This window comes from Prunus avium, chromosome 3 (assembly GCF_965620075.1).
Source record: "Prunus avium chromosome 3, drPruAviu1.hap1.1, whole genome shotgun sequence".
NCBI classification, from domain to species: domain Eukaryota; kingdom Viridiplantae; phylum Streptophyta; class Magnoliopsida; order Rosales; family Rosaceae; genus Prunus; species Prunus avium.
This window is the reverse complement of record NC_142286.1, coordinates 1,286,672-1,309,069: the sequence shown is the minus strand read 5'-3', so window position 1 is coordinate 1,309,069 and position 22,398 is coordinate 1,286,672. Positions and strand designations below refer to the sequence as shown.

At 35.6% G+C, this 22,398-nt stretch overlaps 3 protein-coding genes and 2 non-coding genes across 5 annotated transcripts; 3 read left to right on the top strand and 2 right to left on the bottom strand.

Moving 5' to 3' along the window:
* The first annotated feature begins 942 nt into the window (after positions 1 to 942).
* On the top strand, positions 943 to 3,411 carry LOC110765110 (Adenine nucleotide alpha hydrolases-like superfamily protein). Its single transcript, XM_021968167.2, has 4 exons — positions 943 to 1,311; positions 1,425 to 1,534; positions 2,812 to 2,930; positions 3,088 to 3,411. The coding sequence occupies exons 1-4, from the start codon at positions 1,137 to 1,139 to the stop codon at positions 3,176 to 3,178; spliced, it is 495 nt and encodes a 164-aa protein (XP_021823859.1). The 5' UTR covers positions 943 to 1,136; the 3' UTR covers positions 3,179 to 3,411.
* A 318-nt stretch (positions 3,412 to 3,729) lies between these two features.
* On the bottom strand, positions 3,730 to 8,466 carry LOC110765085 (glutamate decarboxylase 1). The gene is made up of 7 exons (XM_021968136.2): positions 8,162 to 8,466; positions 7,821 to 8,025; positions 6,062 to 6,262; positions 5,547 to 5,761; positions 4,863 to 5,116; positions 4,691 to 4,743; positions 3,730 to 4,426 (listed from the first exon to the last, which is right to left on the bottom strand). The coding sequence occupies exons 1-7, from the start codon at positions 8,245 to 8,247 to the stop codon at positions 3,929 to 3,931; spliced, it is 1,512 nt and encodes a 503-aa protein (XP_021823828.1). The 5' UTR covers positions 8,248 to 8,466; the 3' UTR covers positions 3,730 to 3,928.
* A 4,642-nt stretch (positions 8,467 to 13,108) lies between these two features.
* On the bottom strand, positions 13,109 to 17,595 carry LOC110765083 (glutamate decarboxylase 1-like). The gene is made up of 7 exons (XM_021968134.2): positions 17,360 to 17,595; positions 17,012 to 17,216; positions 15,298 to 15,498; positions 14,796 to 15,010; positions 14,383 to 14,636; positions 14,189 to 14,241; positions 13,109 to 13,815 (listed from the first exon to the last, which is right to left on the bottom strand). Exons 1-7 carry the CDS (start codon positions 17,593 to 17,595, stop codon positions 13,318 to 13,320), a joined length of 1,662 nt encoding a protein of 553 aa, XP_021823826.1. The 3' UTR covers positions 13,109 to 13,317.
* Positions 17,596 to 21,336: 3,741 nt separating this feature from the next.
* LOC148295415 (small nucleolar RNA Z103) lies at positions 21,337 to 21,422 on the top strand. The gene has a single exon (XR_015834961.1). It is a non-coding gene; the product is annotated as a small nucleolar RNA Z103 (small nucleolar RNA).
* A 158-nt stretch (positions 21,423 to 21,580) lies between these two features.
* On the top strand, positions 21,581 to 21,683 carry LOC148295414 (small nucleolar RNA Z103). Its single transcript, XR_015834959.1, has one exon. It is a non-coding gene; the product is annotated as a small nucleolar RNA Z103 (small nucleolar RNA).
* The last annotated feature ends 715 nt before the right edge of the window (positions 21,684 to 22,398 follow it).

The following is a 22,398-nucleotide window of genomic DNA, read 5'->3' as shown; positions in this document are numbered from 1 at the left end:
GATAACCATGCTCAACAAACACTAATGAAACCTCCGTCATCAAAATGCACCATCCCTAGTGGCCGATCCAGGATTTGAAAGATAGCTGGGCAAAACTTACATACTTGGAAAGGAATAAGTTGCCTGTTATTTTAATTTTGGACCGGGCCATAACATATGTAGCTTCTTTTCTTTTGGAAGAATTTGGGCCGGGCTATAGAACTGCCACTGGGCATCACAACAGATGTAACATGAGGATCCAGCCGTACAAGCCAGCTAGCCCAAGCAAGCAAAGACCAAGGCTGACTCAAATAGATGTGAGGCATATTCATTCATATAGATGAACGGATACATCAGCGTTTGTTTTATTCATTGTAAGTTTTAAAACGTAGGTTTTTATCGTTATCATAGCATATCTCATCTAACAAAAGAAAAAGTTCTTGTCTAAATTAATTTGTTAGTATATTTATATTCTTTGAGATTTAATATTTCCGATATTACAGTTCTTTTTTTTTTTTTTATAGCTAATCGACATGCATGCACAGTGTTGTTTGGATAAAGAAAAAAATAGAGTTACTTTATTAAAGAAAATATGATTACGAAAAGTCATACATATAATTACATGTATATGTTACAAATCACGATAAATTGTGACGAATAAAACGTTGACATTCGAGATGCAAGAATTTATACATGGAGAAGCTTGTTGTGCTTGTGAGTAACCATTACAAAAGTATATAAAAAAAAATATGTCTTGAAATTGAGCATCGGTTAAAGTATTTTCCACCAAGAAAGATTCTAGGTATTAAAGCACAAATCAGTGGGAGCATCATGACTAATGGATATTAATGTAAAAGAGCAACTTGCACAGGAATTTTTGCTTTATTCTTGTACTTCGACTAGAAGTAACGTTTGTTTATAGGTCTCTCTATGTGTATATATATATATGGTAGGATATATATTTCAGAAAAAGAAAAGAGGCCAACTAGAGAGAGCCTTCAAGAACCTTCTTCCACCTTCTGCAACATGCCAACATCCACGGTAATACTACCTAAGTATTATAGATAGGCCAAACTATAACCCAAAACAGAAAAAGAGAAAGAAGAAAAAATTCTTATTATTGAGAGAGAGAGAGAGAGAGAGAGAGAGAGAGAGAGATGGGGAAGGCACGTAGTGTTGGCATAGGCATGGATTATTCTGCAACAAGCAAATCGGCCCTACGATGGGCAGTCGATAATCTGATACAAGAAGGAGATCGCATCATATTAATCCATGTTGAGCCTCCCAAAGCTACCAATACCAGAAAGCAGCTGTTCGAGGACACTGGATCACGTACGTATATATATGTCTCTCTATTAATTCTCATATGTAACAATACACATCAATCAAATTACATTTATTCTCTGTTTTATTTTTTTGTTCTTCTTCGTTTTATGTGTTGGCAGCTTTGATTCCTCTAGAAGAATTTGTAGAGACTAATGTCTCAAAGCAGTATGGACTTACTAGCGATCCGGAGGTTCTTGATATTCTTGATACAGTTTCTAGAACTAAAGGGGTATGTATGCTCTTAATCTCCTCTTTCCTATTGTAAATGACATTTTGTCTTCGGAGCAATTTTGTATAGCCCAAGCATACATATACAAGTATAGAGAAGTATATGTACAGTACTTGTCCTTTATTTATTTATATATATAAAGAATGGATTGCCGATATTGTATTGATAACTTTGATGTCATTGTCAAATAACAAATGTACCAACATGTTATCGATACATGTTAATTCTTTAATAGTAAATTGAGCTTAGATCCATAAAATTCATTTTTAATCACTTACAGCAATTCCCTTTATTTTTCTATTTAAAATATCCATTTTTTTCAAATAAAACCCGATGACTAGGATCCAACTAAGTAAGTTACCTAAGATCCAACTAAGTAAGTTACCTAATCTACCTTAAAATATGTTTTATTATATTTTTCGGATTCCAAAACTACCCCTATTTACAAGTTAACGTGTTATGCGGTAGGTGTATATTAAGTCTTGGTTTCTGAATTTATTATTTTGATTTTCTCCCAACGAATTAGCCTGCAATTCAATACTATTTTTATTTGGGTAACTGCAATTCAATACTTTTTATGCATCAGTTTTGATTATGAATTTACTTATTTTTTGAATAATATAACCAACTTATTTAACGCATTTTTGAAAATAATGTACCTAATATTTTATAAAATAATTTACCTATTATCAATAAAAGATAATAGGTAAATTATTATCAATAAAAGATAACGTACCTCTTTTTTTTAAATACATAGTGTACCTATTATCAATAAAAGATAATAGGTAACTGTGTGTAGGTACATGTCATACAGGTAAACTATTTTTATTTAGAAAATTGTAGGTACATTGTAAAAATAATATACATGCCATTTATATATAATAAAAAAAATCCCTATGAGTACAGTAATTATTTTTATTATTACTTGTTATCATATCCAAGAGACTATAGACTGTTTATTAGGAAAAGAATCAATGTACAGTTACAAAAGAAGGAATTAATGAAGGTTAATGGCACATATTGTAATTTAATTGATAATACTAGGAGAATTATTATCTTAAATGACAGCATATTTCAAACTTGGGTTTATCTTAAACATTTAGAAATGGTTGAATTTATATCTAGAAAATAAGAATTACTTGGGTGTTTCCCTTAAGATACGATATGTTATCGATTTTGACACATCTTTGTGCATGCAGTACAAAAGTTATAAGATAACATTTTCTATTTTATGTGTGTATAAATAAGCACTTAATTTATATTTGGAATGTGAATAGGCTAAGGTTGTGGCCAAGGTTTACTGGGGTGATCCAAGGGAGAAGTTGTGTGATGCTGTGCAAGATCTCAAGCTTGATTCGCTTGTTGTTGGAAGCAGGGGCTTAGGCCTCATTAAAAGGTGACCACTCTCTAATTTCCACTGATTAAAGTTAACTCACATTCTAAATTAAACCCCTACAGAACAGAGGTCTCTTAAAACATCAGATCTGGTCAACATTTTAGTCAAAGGAATGTACTATCTGATTAATTGGAAATTTGATGCCTAAACCCTGCAGGGTGTTGCTTGGCAGTGTTAGCAACTATGTGGTGACTAATGCTTCATGTCCAGTTACAGTGGTCAAGGGCACGACATCATCCAAACCCTAAATCGTACTCATTTCATGATATCTAAAAGCTTAGGTCTCTATCTGCAAAGAAGGAGTACTTGTACACTGGAAACTTCAAGGGATATAAGGCCTTTGATCGATGTGTTCTTTTTCTTTTGTTATTTTAGTTGTTTTTATTTTCTATTTTTTGGATTGATGGGAGTGGACTTTATGATTGTTCAACTTTATTTACGCTCTTTGGCTAAGTTTTTTTTATATATATTTTTATAATTACTATTATTCCCTTATAATACATTTCAATTTATGTATTCTTTTTTACCCAGAATCTCGAGTGTATTTATTTACCTAGAATCTCGAGTGTAGGGATAATTTTGAAGAGTTTTCGGTGTCTAATTAATCAAGCTCACAGTGAGGCAACATGGGCCAAATGAGTCAATAAGCCCAAATTTCTCTATTTCACAATTTGGTTGCTTTTTTTCATCAACAGAAGAAGGAGACTTTGAACTCAAGGCCTCTTCACTATTTGAGAGAGAATTATGTTAGACGAGGAACTAACTTGTCACAAATTTGATTGTTGATTGCATCAACATATACAAAATAAAAGGAGGTAAAAATACTCATTAGGCATCAAATTTGAGCAAAAGAATTTGTCACATGCAATACAAAAAGGACGCTCACTCTCATTCCAACTGAAAGCACATACAAGTACAGTTATAATCGAAAATGACAATTACACACTCAATTTTAGCAAAGTTAATAATTAATTAGAGTAGCAAAAACCAGACACTTTCTAACAAACAACATTCATCTTCTGCTTCCTGGCCGTAACAAACTTCCTCCAAATTGTTGTGATCTCCCTTGTCTTTTCCAAATCACTCTTCTTACTCTCAAGTGCCCTCGTCTCTGCAGGTTGCCCATCCTTTTCGTCGGCAGCCTTCACATTGGAGCTAAGCTTAGATGGAAGTGTGTCTAGTTCATGCAACACTTTCTGGATATCATTCACGAGGCGCTCCGCCAAAGTGCGAGAGAAGTCTTCTCTAATCACGACGCGCAAAACTGTGACATGTTGCGCGTCTGGGGGCATGGTGTAGGCAGGGACGATCCATCCGAAGCGGCGAAGCAAGTCAGAGATTTCAAACTCATCATGGCGGTGGTTGTCCCTCAAAGAAAAGGCCACCAAGGGTACCCCTTCATCTTTAGAGACTATGTTGAAGCGCTCTGTCTTCTCCAATCCTTCTTTTAATACTATCATGTTTTCACGACAATTTTCCATGACATTCCTGTACCCCTGGTTTACATGCACAAAATTCAATTAATAATGTCATACATATCTAAAGATGATATGATCACCAAGCTGTTTTAATGGATTATCGATAATTCTCATGAAGTGGTTACTGTAAGCATTGCATTCGTGTATTTATGTTATCACAATTAGATGTCTTAATAGTTTTCAATTAGTCTATTTACAAGAATAATATTTGAATGAAGATCACGAAATTGACCATTTCTCGACAAACTATCTTATTCATTTATAAATTATTAGTGTACCTACCTCAAAACCCAAGCGAATCAGTTGATAATATTGAGCAATAACTTGGCTGGAACCTGCATTATGGAAAGCATGAAAACTCAGTCTACAGTTGGACATTTACCAATGTGAATAATGTATTAAAACTGCTATGATATATCAATAAAATAATGAAGACAGTTTAAAGAGTAGGTACCTTTAGAGAAGTTGAGGGTGAAGGTAGGTTGATCTGCTCCGAGATAGTTGATATGGAAGATGAGTTCCTCAGGCAAGTCCTCTTTGTTCCTCCAGATGACCCACCCAATTCCTGCATACACAAGTCCGTACTTGTGCCCACTAACATTGATGCTCTTCACTAAGGGCAAACGGAAGTCCCACTCAAGTTCTGGGTACAAAAATGGTGCAATAAACCCACCACTTGCTGCGTCTACATGGATTGGAGTATCCCATCTGCGCAAGCGAAAAAAAATTTCAAAGTTAGGTGTTGTACACATGACATGAGTAATGTTATTTAGACTACATCAACATTACAGAGTCAGTAATAGATACCGGACCTGCCTGTGTAAATGAATCCCGTTTTCTTTGAGAAGAGAGGGTTGGAAAAATGATATATGTGTCGACTCGATCCAAATTGTCTTAATTTGTAAATATATATATTTGAAGAGCTTTCTCATTAATTTTAAGAGCACCGACTCTTATTCTAATATTTTGAATTCCAACTACTGTGACAACATATTTCATTCGATTATAACTAAGTTTATTACCATGTGAATGTCTTTTATTTATGCATAATAAGTGATGGTATGTGTCACATCAGTAAATAAGATAAAAATTGAGAGAGAGAGAGAGAGAGAGAGAGAGAGAGAGAGAGATTATATACCCAGTTTCCTTGTTCTTCTCTACCAAGAGATCATTCACGCGCTTAACATCTTCGAATTCTCCATTGAGAGTGGAGCCGAGGATAGCAGCGACGCAGATGGTGTTCTCATCAACCATCTCCACTGCTTTCTCAGGGTCCATTACATAGTATCCTTCCTTCAACTTCACCTCCTTCAACTCCACCTCAAAGTACCTTGCAAATTTCTCCCAGCACACCTTCAATCCATAGGAGTAACAATATTAGTTGGATTGATTGCAATGTTAAAGGTACTAAATTTTTGTAACATTCGATTACTACTTAAATCACATTACATTATATGTGATAGATGATGTTTTAATTATCAACTAATCATAATAAATAATCAATGTAACAAGTCGATTACGTACATGTCACATAATTCAATTCACTAATGTAACGATGTAGTTTAAAAAAGAGTGTCCCTCCCTAACATCAATCATTGTTGAATTTTATTTATTAAAATTGATGAAATAAATATGATGAGCATATATAAATACCTGGACATTGGCTCCGGTGACAATGTTGGGGTTGTCAATGGGCTTGCCCTCAGCTCTCCTCTTGTTCTGCCACTTCCTTTTGAAAGCTAAGCCGGCCAACATGATGGCTTCAGAAGAGCCCACAGTTCCCACTCCAACTGCTGACTCTGACTCCTCCAATGGGGCATTGAATAGATGAGCTATGATGTTTACGCACCGATTCTGTGTGTTCATGTATATCATGCGCAAAAATACAACACATGATTAATTATCTCTAAATAATCTGTAAGTTGAGATTAATTTTTAATCAAGATACAAAGCTCTCTTAATTAATCTGTGTTTTGAGTGGTTAATCATATCAATTAACATGATGATTGATGACAGGCACCGGTGTCATCCATCAATTGGAATTTACACAAAAAGCTCTTTCCTAGAGAAACGCTACAAAAATGACAGCCTAGAAGTTGGAAGATACAATTAGTTTGTCGAATTATGTGGTAGATAAAATTCACTTACTACATCAATTATTATGATCAACTCCTTAATTAAGACGAAACATGCTGTTTTTAGGACTTTGAGATTTCCAAATTCAAATCATCCTCTTTGTGCACTACTAAAAAAAGTGGCAACACTCACCATTATTTGATGACATTTGTGGCCGCTATAAAAGGCACATTAGTCACTTTTTGTTGACTTTTTTGGTGACTAAAAAGGCTTTTAGTCACATTTTTTTTGCTTTTTTTAGTAACTAAAGCCTTTAGTAACCTACACAACAGTCACGGTATCTGTTGCCACTCTTTTTTGTAGTGGTGTCCATTGAATTCAACAGTGGTGTCCATTGAATTTAACCGATCAAAGGGGAAAGGCGTTGCTTTGAGGAACTTAAAACTCTGTGTCAAAAAGGTAAAAAGGAAAGAAAAGAAAACAGGAGAGAGAGGGAGAGGGAGAGGGAGACAGAGAGACAGAGAGACAGAGAGAGAGAGACATTGTCCCACACACTGATTGAACGATATGGACATCGTCGGCCAATGAGAGAAGAAGAAGATATGCAGATGAATGGGGTTGCCGCTAGATCCAAATGTGATGGATGGAGAAATCAATGTACGCGTCTAAAGGAAGGAGATAATAGTGTGTACGTGGTAATAAGAAAATTATCTACAACAATATCAGAAATTTATGGACCATCCATTCCACCTAAAATTTCTACAACGAGTGCCAATTTATTCCACACGCATCTCGGCATAAACTGTGGACCCAATCAACTCTAATTGTTTTCCTGCCTTTCAACTTCATACCATCCGTTTTTCTTACCGGAAAACAATATCGATTTGATGTGTGGTACGGTGATGGTGATTCAGTCTTATTTGATGTCAAAATCAGTCGGTCATTACCGACCAAAAAAAAAAAATCCGTCAGCCTACCACATGGGAATATTAGGTACACAACTCAGAAACTGAAGCACTTACCTCCAATGCATGTACGTACGGGTAAATAAGGCAATTGATTTTAGAGTTGTCGCCACAAATCAGGCCTTAGCATGTGGAGGATGGCTGGCATCTCACTCCTCCTCATTTCTATAATCTATTTTTTTTTATCTTTATGATATTATACGTTAATTAACACAAACATGTATAATTGTGTATTAATTCTCACCTACTCCACTCAGGGTACGTTTTAAATTACGAAGAAAATGTGATATTAATGATAAGAAATTGTAAAACGGGAATGGATCCAAAACAACGATGATTTGATGAGGATGAAAAAGAAGATATGGGGTTACCTGGAGCTCAGTGGTGACAGGGTATTCATCCATGTCCACGTAGTTCTTGTTGATGGAGGCCATCATCAGTTTGTCGCACTCAGGCTCCATCCACGTCGTTACGAACGACGCCAAATTCAGCCTCGGGTTGCCGTCCAACATAAGCTCGTCGTTTATGATCTGGTATGCTGCCTCCTTTGGGATCGAGTTTTCCGCCATTTTGAACCTGCATGATCGATAAATATCATCCATCCATCCATTTAATCAATTCATCCGCAATGACATCGATGATGAAACTAAATATCGAGACTTTTGTTGTTGTTAAAGTGTTTTATGATGTCAGACTATGAATTTAAAATTACCTGGGAAGAGAAGTTCGAACGTATCGAGAAGCGAAGGTTGAGTGGACGAAGACATCCGACTCCGATGCAATTTTTGAGAGAACCATGGTGATGGATTGATAATGGTGTAGTAGTTTCAAAGGGATCTAGAAATGCGACTGTGGGTATGGGTTTTGAGCAGGGAAGAAGATCAATCTAAAGAAGTCACAAATGAAGTAGTAGTATACAACTATGGAAGGGAAGAGTGGACCCATGGTTTTGGACTTTTTGAACCCATTCAAAGTCGGGAGTCAGCTCTATAGACTCTCCCACATCAGTATTCAGTGCCGCAGGAGTAGTTGGGAAGGTTCGTCAAAAAATCTAATAATTGCCCAATTCCATTTAAAATTTAGTTGAATCATTTTTTTTGGTTACATTGGAGTTAAAATGGATTCGAACTGCTGGGGTGCCATGGGGAGGGGTAAGCCACCACCACTGTGGTGGGAACCATTGACAGGTGAATCAATTTGACTGCAAACATTAAACCAGTCAAGTTTTCTTGCCAAGTAGTTTGGATTGGAAAGAATTGTAAAAAGGAAGAGTTTCAGTTATACCTCTTAGGTTTGTTCTAATTACAATCATACTTTATATGTTTTATTTATTTTACTTAGATCATCTCCAACAGTAGTAGTAAACTAAATGTTTCAAATCTTGTTAACTTATGTGGTAATTTGAAAAGATTTATTGTTATTTTAATAATTTGTGTCGTATTGGATTCTTCAATTCAATTAATGCGATGTTATCAAAGAACTATAGTATGAAAAAAACGGTTTTGAGTAAATTTCGGATTTCACCTGCGCTTCATGTTCAACGTCTTTAGCGGCGTAGGCAAATTCCTGAATTGCTGTTGTGCATATCTCATCTAACAAAAGAAAAAGTTCTTATGTCTAAATTTGTTAGTATTTATATTATTTGAGATTTAATACTTCCGATATTACAGTTCTTTTTTTTTATAGCTAATCGACATGCATGCAGCACAGTGTTGTTTGGATAAAGCAACAAATAAAGTTACTTTATTAAAGAAAATAGAATTACGGTAAAATCACACACATAATTACATGCATCGTTACAAATCACAATAAATTATGATGAGTAAAATTTTCACATTCTATATGCCAGAATTTATGCATGGAGAAGCTTGTGAGTAACCATTACAAAAGTGTATAAAAAATGTGTCTTGAAATTGAGCATCGGTTAAAGTATTTTCCACCAAATAAAGATTATAGGTATTAAAACACAAATCAGTGGGAGCATCATGACTAATGGATAATGTAAAAGAGCAACTTGCACGGGAATTTATGCTTTATTCTTGTATGTACTTGGACTAGAAGTACCGTTTGTTTTTAGGTATCTCTCTATGTATATATACAGTAGGGTATATATTTCGGAAAAAGAAAAGACGCCAACTAGAAGTACCGTTTATATTATGTCTCAGACGATGTTTTAATTATCAACTAATCGGAATAAATAACAACTGTAACAAGTTGATTACACATGTCACATAATTTGATTCACTTAATGTAAATATTTAGTTTTAAAATATTTTTATTTATTTATAAAGAATGGATTGTTGACATTGTATTGATAACGTTTGATGTCATTGTCAAATAACAAATGTACCAACATGTTATCGATATATTATCAACAATATTGATACATGTTATTAATTCTTTAATAACAAACATACGATATATTACGATATATTTTAAGGCTATATTTGGCCTACAACCATGGCTGGAGATGGCTTAAGGCTTTAGACGTGTTCTTTTTCCTTTGTTACTTCAGTTGTTTTTATTTTCTATTTTGTATATCATGAAATGTTTATTCTATAGGTTTTGGATTTATGGGAGTGGACTTTATGATTGTTCAACTTTATTTATGCTCTTTGGCTAAGTTTTTTTTATTATATATTTTTATAATTACTATTATTCCTTTCTAGTACATTCCAATTACTGTATTCTTTTTTTTTAACATACAATATTAGCGGAGGGGTAAGGGACGGACCTTTAGTTTGGCAAACCTGGGCTACAGCCCAAGTGGCTTCTTTTTTCCAGCCAAACAAATAAAATCCTAGCTCACCTAATTTAAATAACCTAATCTAGTTCTCTTATGGCTCGTTTGGTACGTCGGACTGTACTGACTAATTTCTGTTGGATGGTATTAATCTGTTCCGGAGAGTACTGACTGTTTATTCATAATATTATAAGGCGTTTGGTGCTGTTCCGGATAAATAGTCTGACTAAGTTATACTGTGTTTGGTGATGTTCCGGATAAATAGTCTGACTAAGTTATACTGTGTTTGGTGATGTTCCGGATAACATCAGATCAGACTATTTTAAAAATAAATAAAAAATCTTTGATAATTTTAATGGAAATTGAGATTCAAATGACATGAATTTTTTTTGTGTTAAGATTCATATGACAAGATTTGTTTTTCAATTGTTTTTGCCAAGATTTTTTTTCATATAACCCATTATCATAATTGTAGTATCTCATAAAAATTCCAACATACTCGCATACGTTAATAAAAACAGTACCAAATTCAATTGACATAAATAATGGAAAGTTCTCCTATCCATCCTAATTTGGTTCACACATTGTATGTCATCAATTCCTATAATGCTATCTAAATAATTTGACCGAGTTGCAATCCTGAAAAACCTTTGACTCCTAATGGCATTCCGTTGTTGGCGTCGTTGTTCCAAATTGTAGTTTGTCATGAACCACATCATGCACCAAACCATGATATGCAAGAACCACAATCTAATAATAAAGTATGCCACAATCTTTCTTTCATCCATATCTAGGCATAATATAAAGGAAAAAAATTTAGTAAAAGTAATATAAATAACCATGCATTAATTTTAGCAATATAAATAATCATGCATTACACAAGACTACATGTAAAATTAGAATAATACAACAATAAGTAGAATTCTACACATGACAGAAGACTACAAAATACCATCCCGCTTGCATATACAGAAATATATGTGGTTTAACTATTAGAATTGTATTATGAATATTGATCTGCATATGTCTGTACTGGACATCAAAGTTTCCATGTACAACAAGAAGAAGGAGAAAGTAACAGAAGAACAGAAGCATTGCAATCAAAAGAGCCAAGGCCTCAATCTTGGGAATCGTAAAAAGAAAAGGAAAAGAGAAAATTTATCAATCAAGAAAATGGTTCAAGAGGAAAACATCATAAATGGCCCATGGTTGCCCAAAAAAAAAAAATGGTTCCTAGAATTCAGGTTCATACAATTTTAATTTTGTAATTTTGCTCTCCTAATCGTCAGGTATGTATGTATTCAACTAAACTACCAACACTAGCACATTTGTTTGTTTTTGGACGAAAACTAGCACTACTCTGTTTAATACCAACAATCTAAATATTCCCACAATGTCGAATCAATATATCACATACAAAGAAAACATTCGATTAAAAAAAATGTCAAAAAAGAAAAATTAATAACCTAATTTCCACAAAAATTTAATAAAAAATTGAAATATATAAAGAACAGAGAAGAAGTAAGAAGAAGTATATTAGAGAGAGTATGAAAAAGAGAGAGAGTGAGAGATGGATACCTGGAGAAGAGTGAAGAAAATAACTTGTGGAGAAGATAGCAAAGAAGAACCCTAGGGAGAAGAAGATGAAAAGAGCGTCTGACTTTTTTCGTAGAACGCATGTTCTTTTTCCCTAGCTGTATAATTAAGCGTGTATTATCTAATCCGGGGTGTGTGGGTTGTATTAGTTAGTCAGGTAAGGAGAGTATTAAAAGCCCAACCCGTATAAAATAGTCGGGTAATTAAATAATACAAGTTGACACCAAACACCTGACATAGACTATTTACTCCTATCCAAAGTCTAATACGGTGTACCAAACGAGCCCTTAGTCAATAAAAAGAAAGGGAGGGGGGGGAGGGGTGGGGCCTAGGCTATAGCCCAGGTGGCTTCTGTTTTCCAGCCAAAAAAATAAAATCCTAGCTCACCCAATCTAAATAACCTAACCTCATCTAGTTGGGGTGTGGGGGAACTCACATACAACACATAGAAAGGAAAAAAAATAAAATAAAATAAAATATATAAATAATTAAAAAAAAAAGCACCACCCTACTCTCACATGTAGAGGGAAAAAAAAAACACGCTCTTGTTGCTGCTGCACTCACCTTCAACACTTAATTCAAGTGAACCAAGTTCCTATATTCGTCATGTAAGCTTCTCTCAATTTCTTGATGCTTTAATTTGAGGATTTTTTTGGAGTTTATGAAGTATCAATTAGGATTTGCAATTGACACTTATGAATTATCAATTAGGATTTGCAATTGGGGCATCAGTTTCAGTTTATGAGTTATGAATTATCAAATAGGATTTGTAATTGATTTTATTGTTCTTGCTGTATATATATATATATATATATATATATATATATATATATTTTGTTATCAATGATATCACATGGTATTGTTGAGTTTTCTATCTACTTAGTACCTAAATTTGGCCCACCCCATTTTAAAATCATAGATCCGTCCCTAGGAGGGGGGAAACCGAACCTAGAACCTCAACTATACGGATAAATACAATTATTGTATTCTAGCTTAGCCAATGAATACTAGGCTTCTTGAATTTATCATTTTTGGAGGAATTGGTTTCTACATTGTGCGTTTAAAGCTTGATTATGAATTTTGAGGTGATTGATATTTTTCCTTGCAACTAACTCAAATTCCCCTTCACCGCGGGAAGAGTTTTCAGTGTCTAATCAGGCTCAAAGTGGGCCACAGCCCAAATTTCTCCATTTCACAATTTGGTTGGTTTTTTTCATCAACAGGCGAAGGGGACTTTGAACTCAAGGCATCTTCACTATTTGAGAGAGAATTATGTTAGACCAAGAGCTAACTTGTCACAAATTTGATTATACAAAATAATAAAGGGGGTAAAACTACTCATTAGGCATCAAATTTGAGCAAAAGAAATTGCCACACGCGATACAAAAAGGACGCTCACTCCCACTCCAATTGAAAGCACATACAAGTACACACTCAATTTTAGCAAAGTTAATAATCGAAAATGACAATTACACACTCAATTTTAGCAAAGTTAATAATTAATTAGAGTAGCAAAAACCAGACACTTTCTAACAAACAACATTCATCTTCTGCTTCCTGGCCGTAACAAACTTCCTCCAAATGGTTGTGATCTCCCTTGTCTTTTCCAAATCACTCTTCTTACTCTCTAGTGCCCTCGTCTCTGCAGGTTTCCCATCCTCTCCGTCGGCAGCCTTCACATTGGAGCTAAGCTTAGATGGAAGTGTGTCTAGTTCATGCAACACTTTCTGGATATCATTCACTAGGCGCTCCGCCAAAGTGCGAGAGAAGTCTTCTCTAATCACGACACGCAAAACTGTGACATGTTGCGCATCTGGGGGCATGGTGTAGGCAGGGACAATCCATCCAAAGCGGCGGAGCAAGTCAGAGATTTCGAACTCGTCGTGGCGGTGGTTGTCCCTCAAAGAAAATGCCACCAATGGTACCCCTTCATCTTTAGAGACTATGTTGAAGCGCTTTGTCTTCTCCAATCCTTCTTTTAGTACTATCATGTTTTCGCGACAATTTTCCATGACATTCCTGTATCCCTGGTTTATATGCACAAAATTCAATTAATTATGTCATACATATCTTAAGATGATATGATCACCAAGCTTTTTGTTATAGAATATCGAATATTATCATGAAACTTCAATGTTTAATGAGAACATTGCATTCGTCTACTTATCTTATCACAATATGACGTCTTTATAATTCTTGATTTGGCTAATTTTTTAGAAGAATGATCTCTGAATGCATATCACAAAATTGACATGTAGCTTGTTAACTATTTGACATGGACATTTATTTGGTAGCTTGCTTGCTTAGTGCGAGAGGCAACGCTAGTGGACTGTTTCTTGATAAACTATCTTAATTAGAAAAAATCTTCAAATTTCATTTATAATTTATAAGTGTACCTACCTCAAAACCCAAGCGAATCAGTTGATAATATTGAGCAATAACTTGGCTGGAACCTGCATTATGGAAAGCATGAAAACTCAGTCTACAGTTGGACATTTACCAATGAAGACAGTTTAAAGCTGGAACCTGAATAGTGTATTAAAACTGCTATGATATATCAATAAAATAATGAAGACAGTTTAAAGAGTAGGTACCTTTAGAGAAGTTGAGGGTGAAGGTAGGTTGATCTGCTCCAAGATAGTTGATATGGAAGATGAGTTCCTCAGGCAAGTCCTCTTTGTTCCTCCAGATGACCCACCCAATTCCTGCATACACAAGTCCGTACTTGTGTCCACTAACATTGATGCTCTTCACTAAGGGCAAACGGAAGTCCCACTCAAGTTCTGGGTACAAAAATGGTGCAATAAACCCACCACTTGCTGCGTCTACATGGATTGGAGTATCCCATCTGCGCAAGCCAAAAAAATTTCAAAGTTAGGTGTTATACACATATGTAATGTTATTTAGACTACATCAACATTACTGAGTCACATCAGTAAATAAGATAAAAACAGAGAGAGAGAGAGAGAGAGAGAGAGAGAGAGAGAGAGAGAGAGAGATTACATACCCAGTTTCCTTGTTCTTCTCTACCAAGAGATCATTCACGCGCTTAACATCTTCGAATTCTCCATTGAGAGTGGAGCCGAGGATAGCAGCGACGCAGATGGTGTTCTCATCAACCATCTCCACTGCTTTCTCAGGGTCCATTACATAGTATCCTTCCTTCAACTTCACCTCCTTCAACTCCACCTCAAAGTACCTTGCAAATTTCTCCCAGCACACCTTCAATTAATCCATACAGTAACAATATTAGTTGGATTGACTGCAATGCGTTTTCGTAACATTCCATTAGCTACTTAAATCACATTACATTAATTATATGTGACAGACTGTGTTTTAATTATCAACTAATCATATATAATAAATAACCAATGTAACAAGTACATGTCACATAATTCGATTCACTAATGTAATGATGTAGTTTAAAAAAGAGTGTCCCTAACATCAATCATTGTTGAATTTTATTTATTAAAATTGATGAAATAAATATGATGAGCATATATAAATACCTGGACATTGGCTCCGGTGACAATGTTGGGGTTGTCAATGGGCTTGCCCTCAGCTCTCCTCTTGTTCTGCCACTTTCTCTTGAAAGCTAAGCCGGCCAACATGATGGCCTCAGAAGAGCCCACCGTTCCCACTCCAACTGCTGACTCTGACTCCTCCAATGGGGCATTGAATAGATGAGCTATGATATTTACGCACCGATTCTGTGTGTTCATATATATATCATGCACAAAAACACAACACATGATTAATTAGCTCTAAACATCCAACATAATGTGTAAGTTGAGTTTAATTTTTAATCAAGATACAAAGCTCTCTTAATTAATCTGTGTTTTGAGTTGTTAATCATATCAATTAACATGATGATTGATGACAGGCCTGGGTGTCATCCATCAATTGGAATTTACATAAGCTTTTTCCTAGAGAAACGCTACAAAAATGACAGCCTAGAAGTTGGAGGATACAATTAGAGGGACTGTTAATTAATCTGTGTTTGTCGAATTATGTAGCACTTACTATATCAATTATTATGATCAACTACTCGTTAAGATGAAGCATAATGCAGTTCTTGCTTACGTGACGCAATGGTTTGCTATACTTTGTTAGACACATCTTTCTACTAGTCAAGTTAGGCTCTTTTAGGACTTTGACATTTGAAATCATCCTCTCCGTCCCTCCTTGTCTATTTGAGAGAGAGAGAGAGAGAGAGAGAGAGAGAGAGAGCCCATTGCCCACGCATCTTGGCATAAACTGTGGGGTGGACCAAATCAACGCTAATTGTTTTTCAACTACCATCCTTTTTTCTTTCTTTTTTTTTGTTTGGTATTATTTTGTTTCTTTGAATTTGTCATCTCTTTCAATTTGAAAAGAGAAGCGTCATGTGAATAAGAAATATTTTATGTTTTTATAGACGGGCCAATAACTAGTTTAATGATGCTTTATCATATTACTAAAGTTTAACTAACTTTAGAAACAAAAACTAGCTGATGATGCTTTAGCATTTTAAAAAAAACATTATCTTAGTCATTTTAGAAACAATAAGTCAAATCCTAGGAAAATAATTGAGTTTCCCGAGTTTACTTTTTTCTCTAATTTTGCAACTAAAAAAGTATAGTTTTGTCAATGACCCACTAACGTAGTAATTTAGAGTAATTGATTTCCCAAACAAGATTTTAGATTCGAATCCTAGCATCCTTGTAGTTTTATTATCATTTCTCAGTTACTTTATTGGTTTGAAAACAAAATTTTACACTGCATGATATGTTGTGGGCTCTTATTTGATATCACAATCCATCAGTCTATCCACAAAGGGAATATTAGGTAGAGGTAAAAAACTTTCTTTGCCCAGTGGCCAGCACAAAATAGTATGGCTCAATCATTTCAGGTGAAATTGCGATTTTTATTTTGTGGCACTTTTAAAAATAAGAGCTAGTTGAAGGCTACAGGCAATACAAAAGTCTGTTTAAGAGTTATTTTGGGGAGTTGTCACCACAGCCAATCATTTATTAGCATGTGGAGGTTGGGTGGCATGTCACTCCTCGTTTCTATAAAATGAACGACGTTGCCAACAGGGCATTTGCTTTTCAAACAATATTATATGATAACCTTGACCAATTCCCACCCACTCGGACACTCGACTCATGGTACGTATTAAATTATGAAGCAAATGTGATATTAATTATATGGATATGGATCCAAAACGGGATATGGGGTTACCTGGAGCTCAGTGGTGACAGGGTATTCATCCATGTCCACGTAGTTCTTGTTGATGGAGGCCATCATCAGTTTATCGCACTCAGGCTCCATCCATGTGGTCACGAACGACGCCAGATTCAACCTCGGGTTGCCGTCCAACATAAGCTCGTCGTTTATGATCTGGTACGCTGCCTCCTTGGGGATCGAGTTTTCCGCCATTTTGAATCTGTATGATCGATCAAAATAAATATGAATTCATCAGCAATAACATCGATGATCAAATTAAATATGAATCATACATACATAAAGAGAGAGATTTCTTTTGCTGTCAAAATGTATTATGTCGTTAGAATGTGAATCTAAGATTACCTGGGGAGAGAAGTTCGAACATATCGAGAAGCGAAGGTTGAGTGGACGGAGACATCCGACTCCGAAGCAGTCTTTGAGAGAACCATGGTGATGGATTGATGATGATGGTGTAGTAGTTTCAGAGACAGATCTAGAAATGCGGATATGGGTTTTGAAGAAGGAAGAAGATGGATGTAGACAAAGTCACCAAATGAAGTAGTAGTATACAACTTAGGGAAGGGAAGAGTGGGGCACATGTATTTATAAGGAAAAACAATTCCAAAGGAAAAGGTTATTAAAATAATGTATTATTCAAAGTTTTAGAAAGTTGCCAAGTTGGAACATGGACGGTGCGTTCCGACCTTATGGTGTTTTAAAATAATAGTATAATAGTAACAAAGGAGACGGGTATGTTCTCTATGAGCCTGCCTCAGCCTTACCCTTGGTTTTGGACTTTACTTTTGAACCCATTCAAAGTCGGGGGGGTCATTTTATAGACTTGCAGGAAAAGATAATAAAAGTCGTGTCGTGTAGAAGGTTTGGTTTAATCAGTCAATAGCATTAGCAAACACAAAACAGAGTTGTGGGACTTGTTTTTATTTTATTTTCATAGTTAATTTTTTTTTATTTACCCAAAAAAGAAAAAAGGGGAGGTCTATTCAAGCTCTCCTTCATCAGCGCTGAGTAGTGGGGAGGGGAAGGCTTGTCAATCTCTCTAATTGGAAAAACACGGCAATTAATCACTTTCTGCTTTTGTTATTAAACTGATCAGTAATATGCTGAAAAATAATTCTCATATTTTATTAGATTGGAGTCGACTTTGAAGGTGACTTTTATTTATTTGGACCCAAACTTTGAAAGTGTCGGACCAAAAATAAAATAAAAATTAGGTATTAATCATAAAAATCTTTACAATAAGGATTTGATACGTAGAGTATTTCTGTTTGGGTTTTGATACATATGAATCAAATTTTGTTTTTGGATTTGCCCAAAGAGGACCAGATTCGTTGGGCTTGTCTAAATTAGAGAGGTAAAATACAATTTTTCCCTTTTTGTTTAAAAGCCTTGGCCAAATCAGATCTCATTCTCTTTTATACGACGATGGAGCTCTCTTCAACTCCTTGTCGCAATGAAGCCATTGCCGTCTGGATCTGCCATCTAAAAGCAAGCCACCACGTTCGATTCCTTACTGGGTGGGAATGACGACGGCATCAGAGCCGCGTCCATGAAGTAACCCAAATTCATCAAGCAACACTGTCTCTTGCAGCAGCGTCTGCCTCAACTGGCATAATTGTGTTGTACTTTAGTGACTTGAGCCATTGCAATTTTGGAGAGGAATGCCAAAAATACTAGATGGCAGTTGCAATTTCTTCTCTAATTATGCTCTGGCTATTGGAAGCATGTTAGACCACTTGTTTGTATAGGCCATAGGATTTGATTCTGGTGAAACTGTAGATGTTGGCGCTAAATCTGAACAGATAGAGATGAGTGCAACTTACAATCGAGATGGACGATCGAGAGATCGATTGAATATTGGATGCCGATTCTTCCCGTCCTTGGATGCTGATCCTGAATAGAAAGAAGTCGAGACTCGTAAGGTATATGGAACCGGTGTGGAACCAGCCTAAGACCCTCCGATGCCGAAGTAAGTTTGTTGTTTTAAGAGCTCTTGCTGTTGACCATATAGAAGTATAAAAGTCAAGCTGAAAAAGTCTTACCCCTGTATTGTAGTGGAAGGGGCCTATTTATAGAGGGCATTTAGTATGCTCTTAGTACTCATTTTCGATGTGGGACTCGTGGGAAGGCCTTCTGAGGTCGACACGAGTCCTTAGATATTTTGGGCGGGTACTTCGAGGTTGATTCTCTACAATCGGTAAGGGATGCCGATTGTAGACGAGTTGGGCGCGTAATGGCTGATCGCAGCTTTGAGACAATGCCATCGGTGGCCGATGCCGATTGTCCGAGGCCTTGGGTACTTGGGCGAGTTTATGAGATCCACGTGTCGTTGTACGAGTGGAGGGTCAGATATGGTACAAACAGTAGACAATTGGAGATGGTTTATGCAGAGGATATCGGATGTCTTGTTGGGTTTTTTTGGGTTTTTTGAATTTTTGTATGAAAGGGTATTAACAATGTACTTATATGACATGGTAATAATAATGTACTTTTATGATATGGTATTAACAATGTACTTCGGGCTTTTTGGGCTTATTTTGGGTTTTTTTAAAGTTTTTTGTGTTGGGTTTGTTTTAAGTTAATCAATGACAGTCATGTAATTTATAGGAATTTCAACACTCATTTCTTATGTAGTAAATGGTTTTTGGGTATGTTTGTAAATTACATTCCATGTGAATTTTTTTAATATATAATTTCAGGTATACTACTAAAGCTCCCATCATTATATCCATGCATGTGTTGTCCGTGGAAAGATTAAACTTACAAACCACAAAAGTATTCAGCTAAACGAAAAAGAAAATAATATTTTTTGAGGTTCGAATTTAGAAATAAATTTTATTCAAGCACGTTTGAAGTAAACCCCATATTTTATGGTATGGTCGAGTACCAGGCCAAAATACATCTTGGTGTGTGATACTTAAATATCTATGTAATGGTGGTTACAAAACGAATATTTATAATGGAGACATAATTCCGTTGAGGCAAAATTATAGAAAGAGATTTTCTAAATCACTTATCTAAATATAATAGCCAAAGTTAAATTAAAAGTCCAAAAGGTACTGCTGCACTAAAAACGAGTTGGGGAAATTATATTAAATTTTGCAAGAGTGGCAACATTGGATCCATAAACTTTTAATGAAGCCAATGATGCAGGAATTTGGATGAAATATTTAAGATTTAGATGGCAGGGGGATATTGACAAAAAAAAAAGAGAGTTGATATCCTTAATTTTTTTAAAAAAAATTATGGGATAAATTAAAAGTTAGATATAAGTTCATAAAGCATTTCACCAGTTTAGCCCTTAAACAATAACAGATTGCGATGGTTAACCAATCCAAAGAAAACAAGACTAAGTCAAATTGTTATTGGCCCAGAAAGAGCAGCCATGTCGTTTTCTGAATATCAACCTATTACCTAGAAGGAGAAGGGTCCAATTATCGGAAAGAGAAACGTGGTAAAGCAAACGTTGAATTGAATGGAGGCAGGCAGGGAGACATCCGACTCAACTGCAATGTTTGAGAGAAAGTATATGGTGTATTGAGACACACGAAGGCAAATACCAACTTTGAGGAATGAAGATGATCAGTCTTTGCATTCAAAATGAAATTGTTATCTACGAAAAGAAACAATGAAAGGTGTTCAATTATTCAAAGTTGCCAATTGCCGGCCGCTTCCTTCTCAAGTGATGAGAAGAGGCATAAGGGGGTGAAGGAATCCCAATCACAGGCACCAGAAAATTTGGATACATGACTCGCCATTGTGTGTGCTGCAAAGTTGCATGTGCGAGGACCAAAGGAGAAACAAATAGATGTGAACTGTTGACAAAGTTGCATTCTAAGTTGGCGTCAGGACAACTTCCATCAAAATTTATGGGCTCACCCCTACTTGAGTCTTCGGGCCGTAAAAGGGCCGAGGGTAATTGCATAGCAACGCTGTCGTTTTGCCATACTTGGACCGACATAACTCGGCCTAATGAAATTAGGGTTTCCGAGCGCAGGTCGAGACCCTATAAATTGAACCACATCCTTCAACCTTCTCACTGTCTCACGCACCGTCTCTGCCCCGTCTCTGCCTCTGCATTCTCGGTTCACCTTCATGTTAGCTTTTTTGATGTTGTTTCTTTTGCGTTTGCATACTTAGTGTTAGCATTTTTAGGGTTTTAATTTCGGCGTCGAAAAACTGATATCCAGCTCCTCCTGAGTAAGAATGGGCTCTTCGTATGAGCCGACGCAACAGTTTTGTGTTTGATTTTTTTGGTTTTTGGTTTTTGGTTTTTCCTCTTTACTTTTGTAGTGATTCATATTGGAGGTCAGGGATTTGGGATTGAAGTGATGCTACTTTCCCCATATGATCGAAGCAGATTCAAACTTGCGCTATTTTTAATTTCCAAGCCAGAACTCTGATCTTTCCCAAATCCCAACAACTCATTGTTATCTATTCTTCTTTTTGTTTCTTTGTCTTTTGAAATTTCAAATCTTTCTTCAGTTTGGGTTTTTGAAATTTGGTGTTTTTGTGTTTTGAATGATTTTTATTTTTGAAATTGGAAAAAAACCATAGAAAGAAAAGATGGAAGTGATGATTATTTCCCCAAATGATCGAAACTGAACAAACTGAGCGACTTATATCTCTGTATTACACAGAGACACCAAGCCAGGTGTTTCTGATCCATCTTTATTCTTTATATCAGATCTCTGTCACTTGCTTTTGAATTTTGAATTTTGGTGTTCATATAATTGGTTAAGTGATCAATTTTCTTTTAAATGCTCTGCTAATCCCATATGATGCTCCTTCCTTCATCATCTCATCATTAACAACTTTGCCTTTGAAATCGTCTGCCGACAATGGCAACAAATTCATGCAGGCTAAGTCATCAACTTTCAACTTTCAATCTGGTTTGTGTTAGATTCAAGGGATGCTCGTATATTGTTACTTGATAATTGGCATCCAAAAGTTTTATTTTAATAATTGGCTTTTGATCATAAAATTTCCTTAATTCTTTCCCTAGGAAGCATAATTGAAATGTCTGTTCTTCAAGTACTCAGAAGTTTCATCATTTTTGGTTTCTTTTTTCTTTCGATTTTGCTGTTTTCGGCAAGAATGTGATTTTTTAATAAATATAAAGGTTTATCTGACAGGCTGACCTGGCATGTCACGTGGGTGAAACAATGTTTTATAAATTAAAAATTATTAAATTGAAAAATCATGGAAAGTAAAAAAGAGAAACTAAAATTTTGAAGAACAAAAATCAAAATCTGGGATTTGGACAGGGGATGGGGAGGAGTGGAAGGGAGAAGGGGAGCGGGTGAGTTGTAATTATTTTTTCCTCTATTTTTTCTTTCTTTTAGTTTTCCAATTATTGTTTACCGAGGGTTTAGGGCAGCGAG

Bases quoted from the DNA above. Each gene is read 5' to 3' on its own strand.
- LOC110765083 (XM_021968134.2), bottom strand. From the start codon at position 17,595: ATGTGCCCCACTCTTCCCTTCCCTAAGTTGTATACTACTACTTCATTT. The intron at 15,499-17,011 runs GTAACCCCATAT...ATGAACACACAG, and splicing joins CTGTCACCACTGAGCTCCAG to AATCGGTGCGTAAATATCAT. The intron at 14,242-14,382 runs GTACCTACTCTT...TCCATAATGCAG, and splicing joins CACCCTCAACTTCTCTAAAG to GTTCCAGCCAAGTTATTGCT.
- LOC110765110 (XM_021968167.2), top strand. From the start codon at position 1,137: ATGGGGAAGGCACGTAGTGTTGGCATAGGCATGGATTATTCTGCAACA. The intron at 1,312-1,424 runs GTACGTATATAT...ATGTGTTGGCAG, and splicing joins GTTCGAGGACACTGGATCAC to CTTTGATTCCTCTAGAAGAA. The intron at 2,931-3,087 runs GTGACCACTCTC...TAAACCCTGCAG, and splicing joins GGCTTAGGCCTCATTAAAAG to GGTGTTGCTTGGCAGTGTTA.
- LOC110765085 (XM_021968136.2), bottom strand. From the start codon at position 8,247: ATGGTTCTCTCAAAAATTGCATCGGAGTCGGATGTCTTCGTCCACTCA. The intron at 8,026-8,161 runs GTAATTTTAAAT...TCGATCATGCAG, and splicing joins GTTCGAACTTCTCTTCCCAG to GTTCAAAATGGCGGAAAACT. The intron at 6,263-7,820 runs GTAACCCCATAT...ATGAACACACAG, and splicing joins CTGTCACCACTGAGCTCCAG to AATCGGTGCGTAAACATCAT.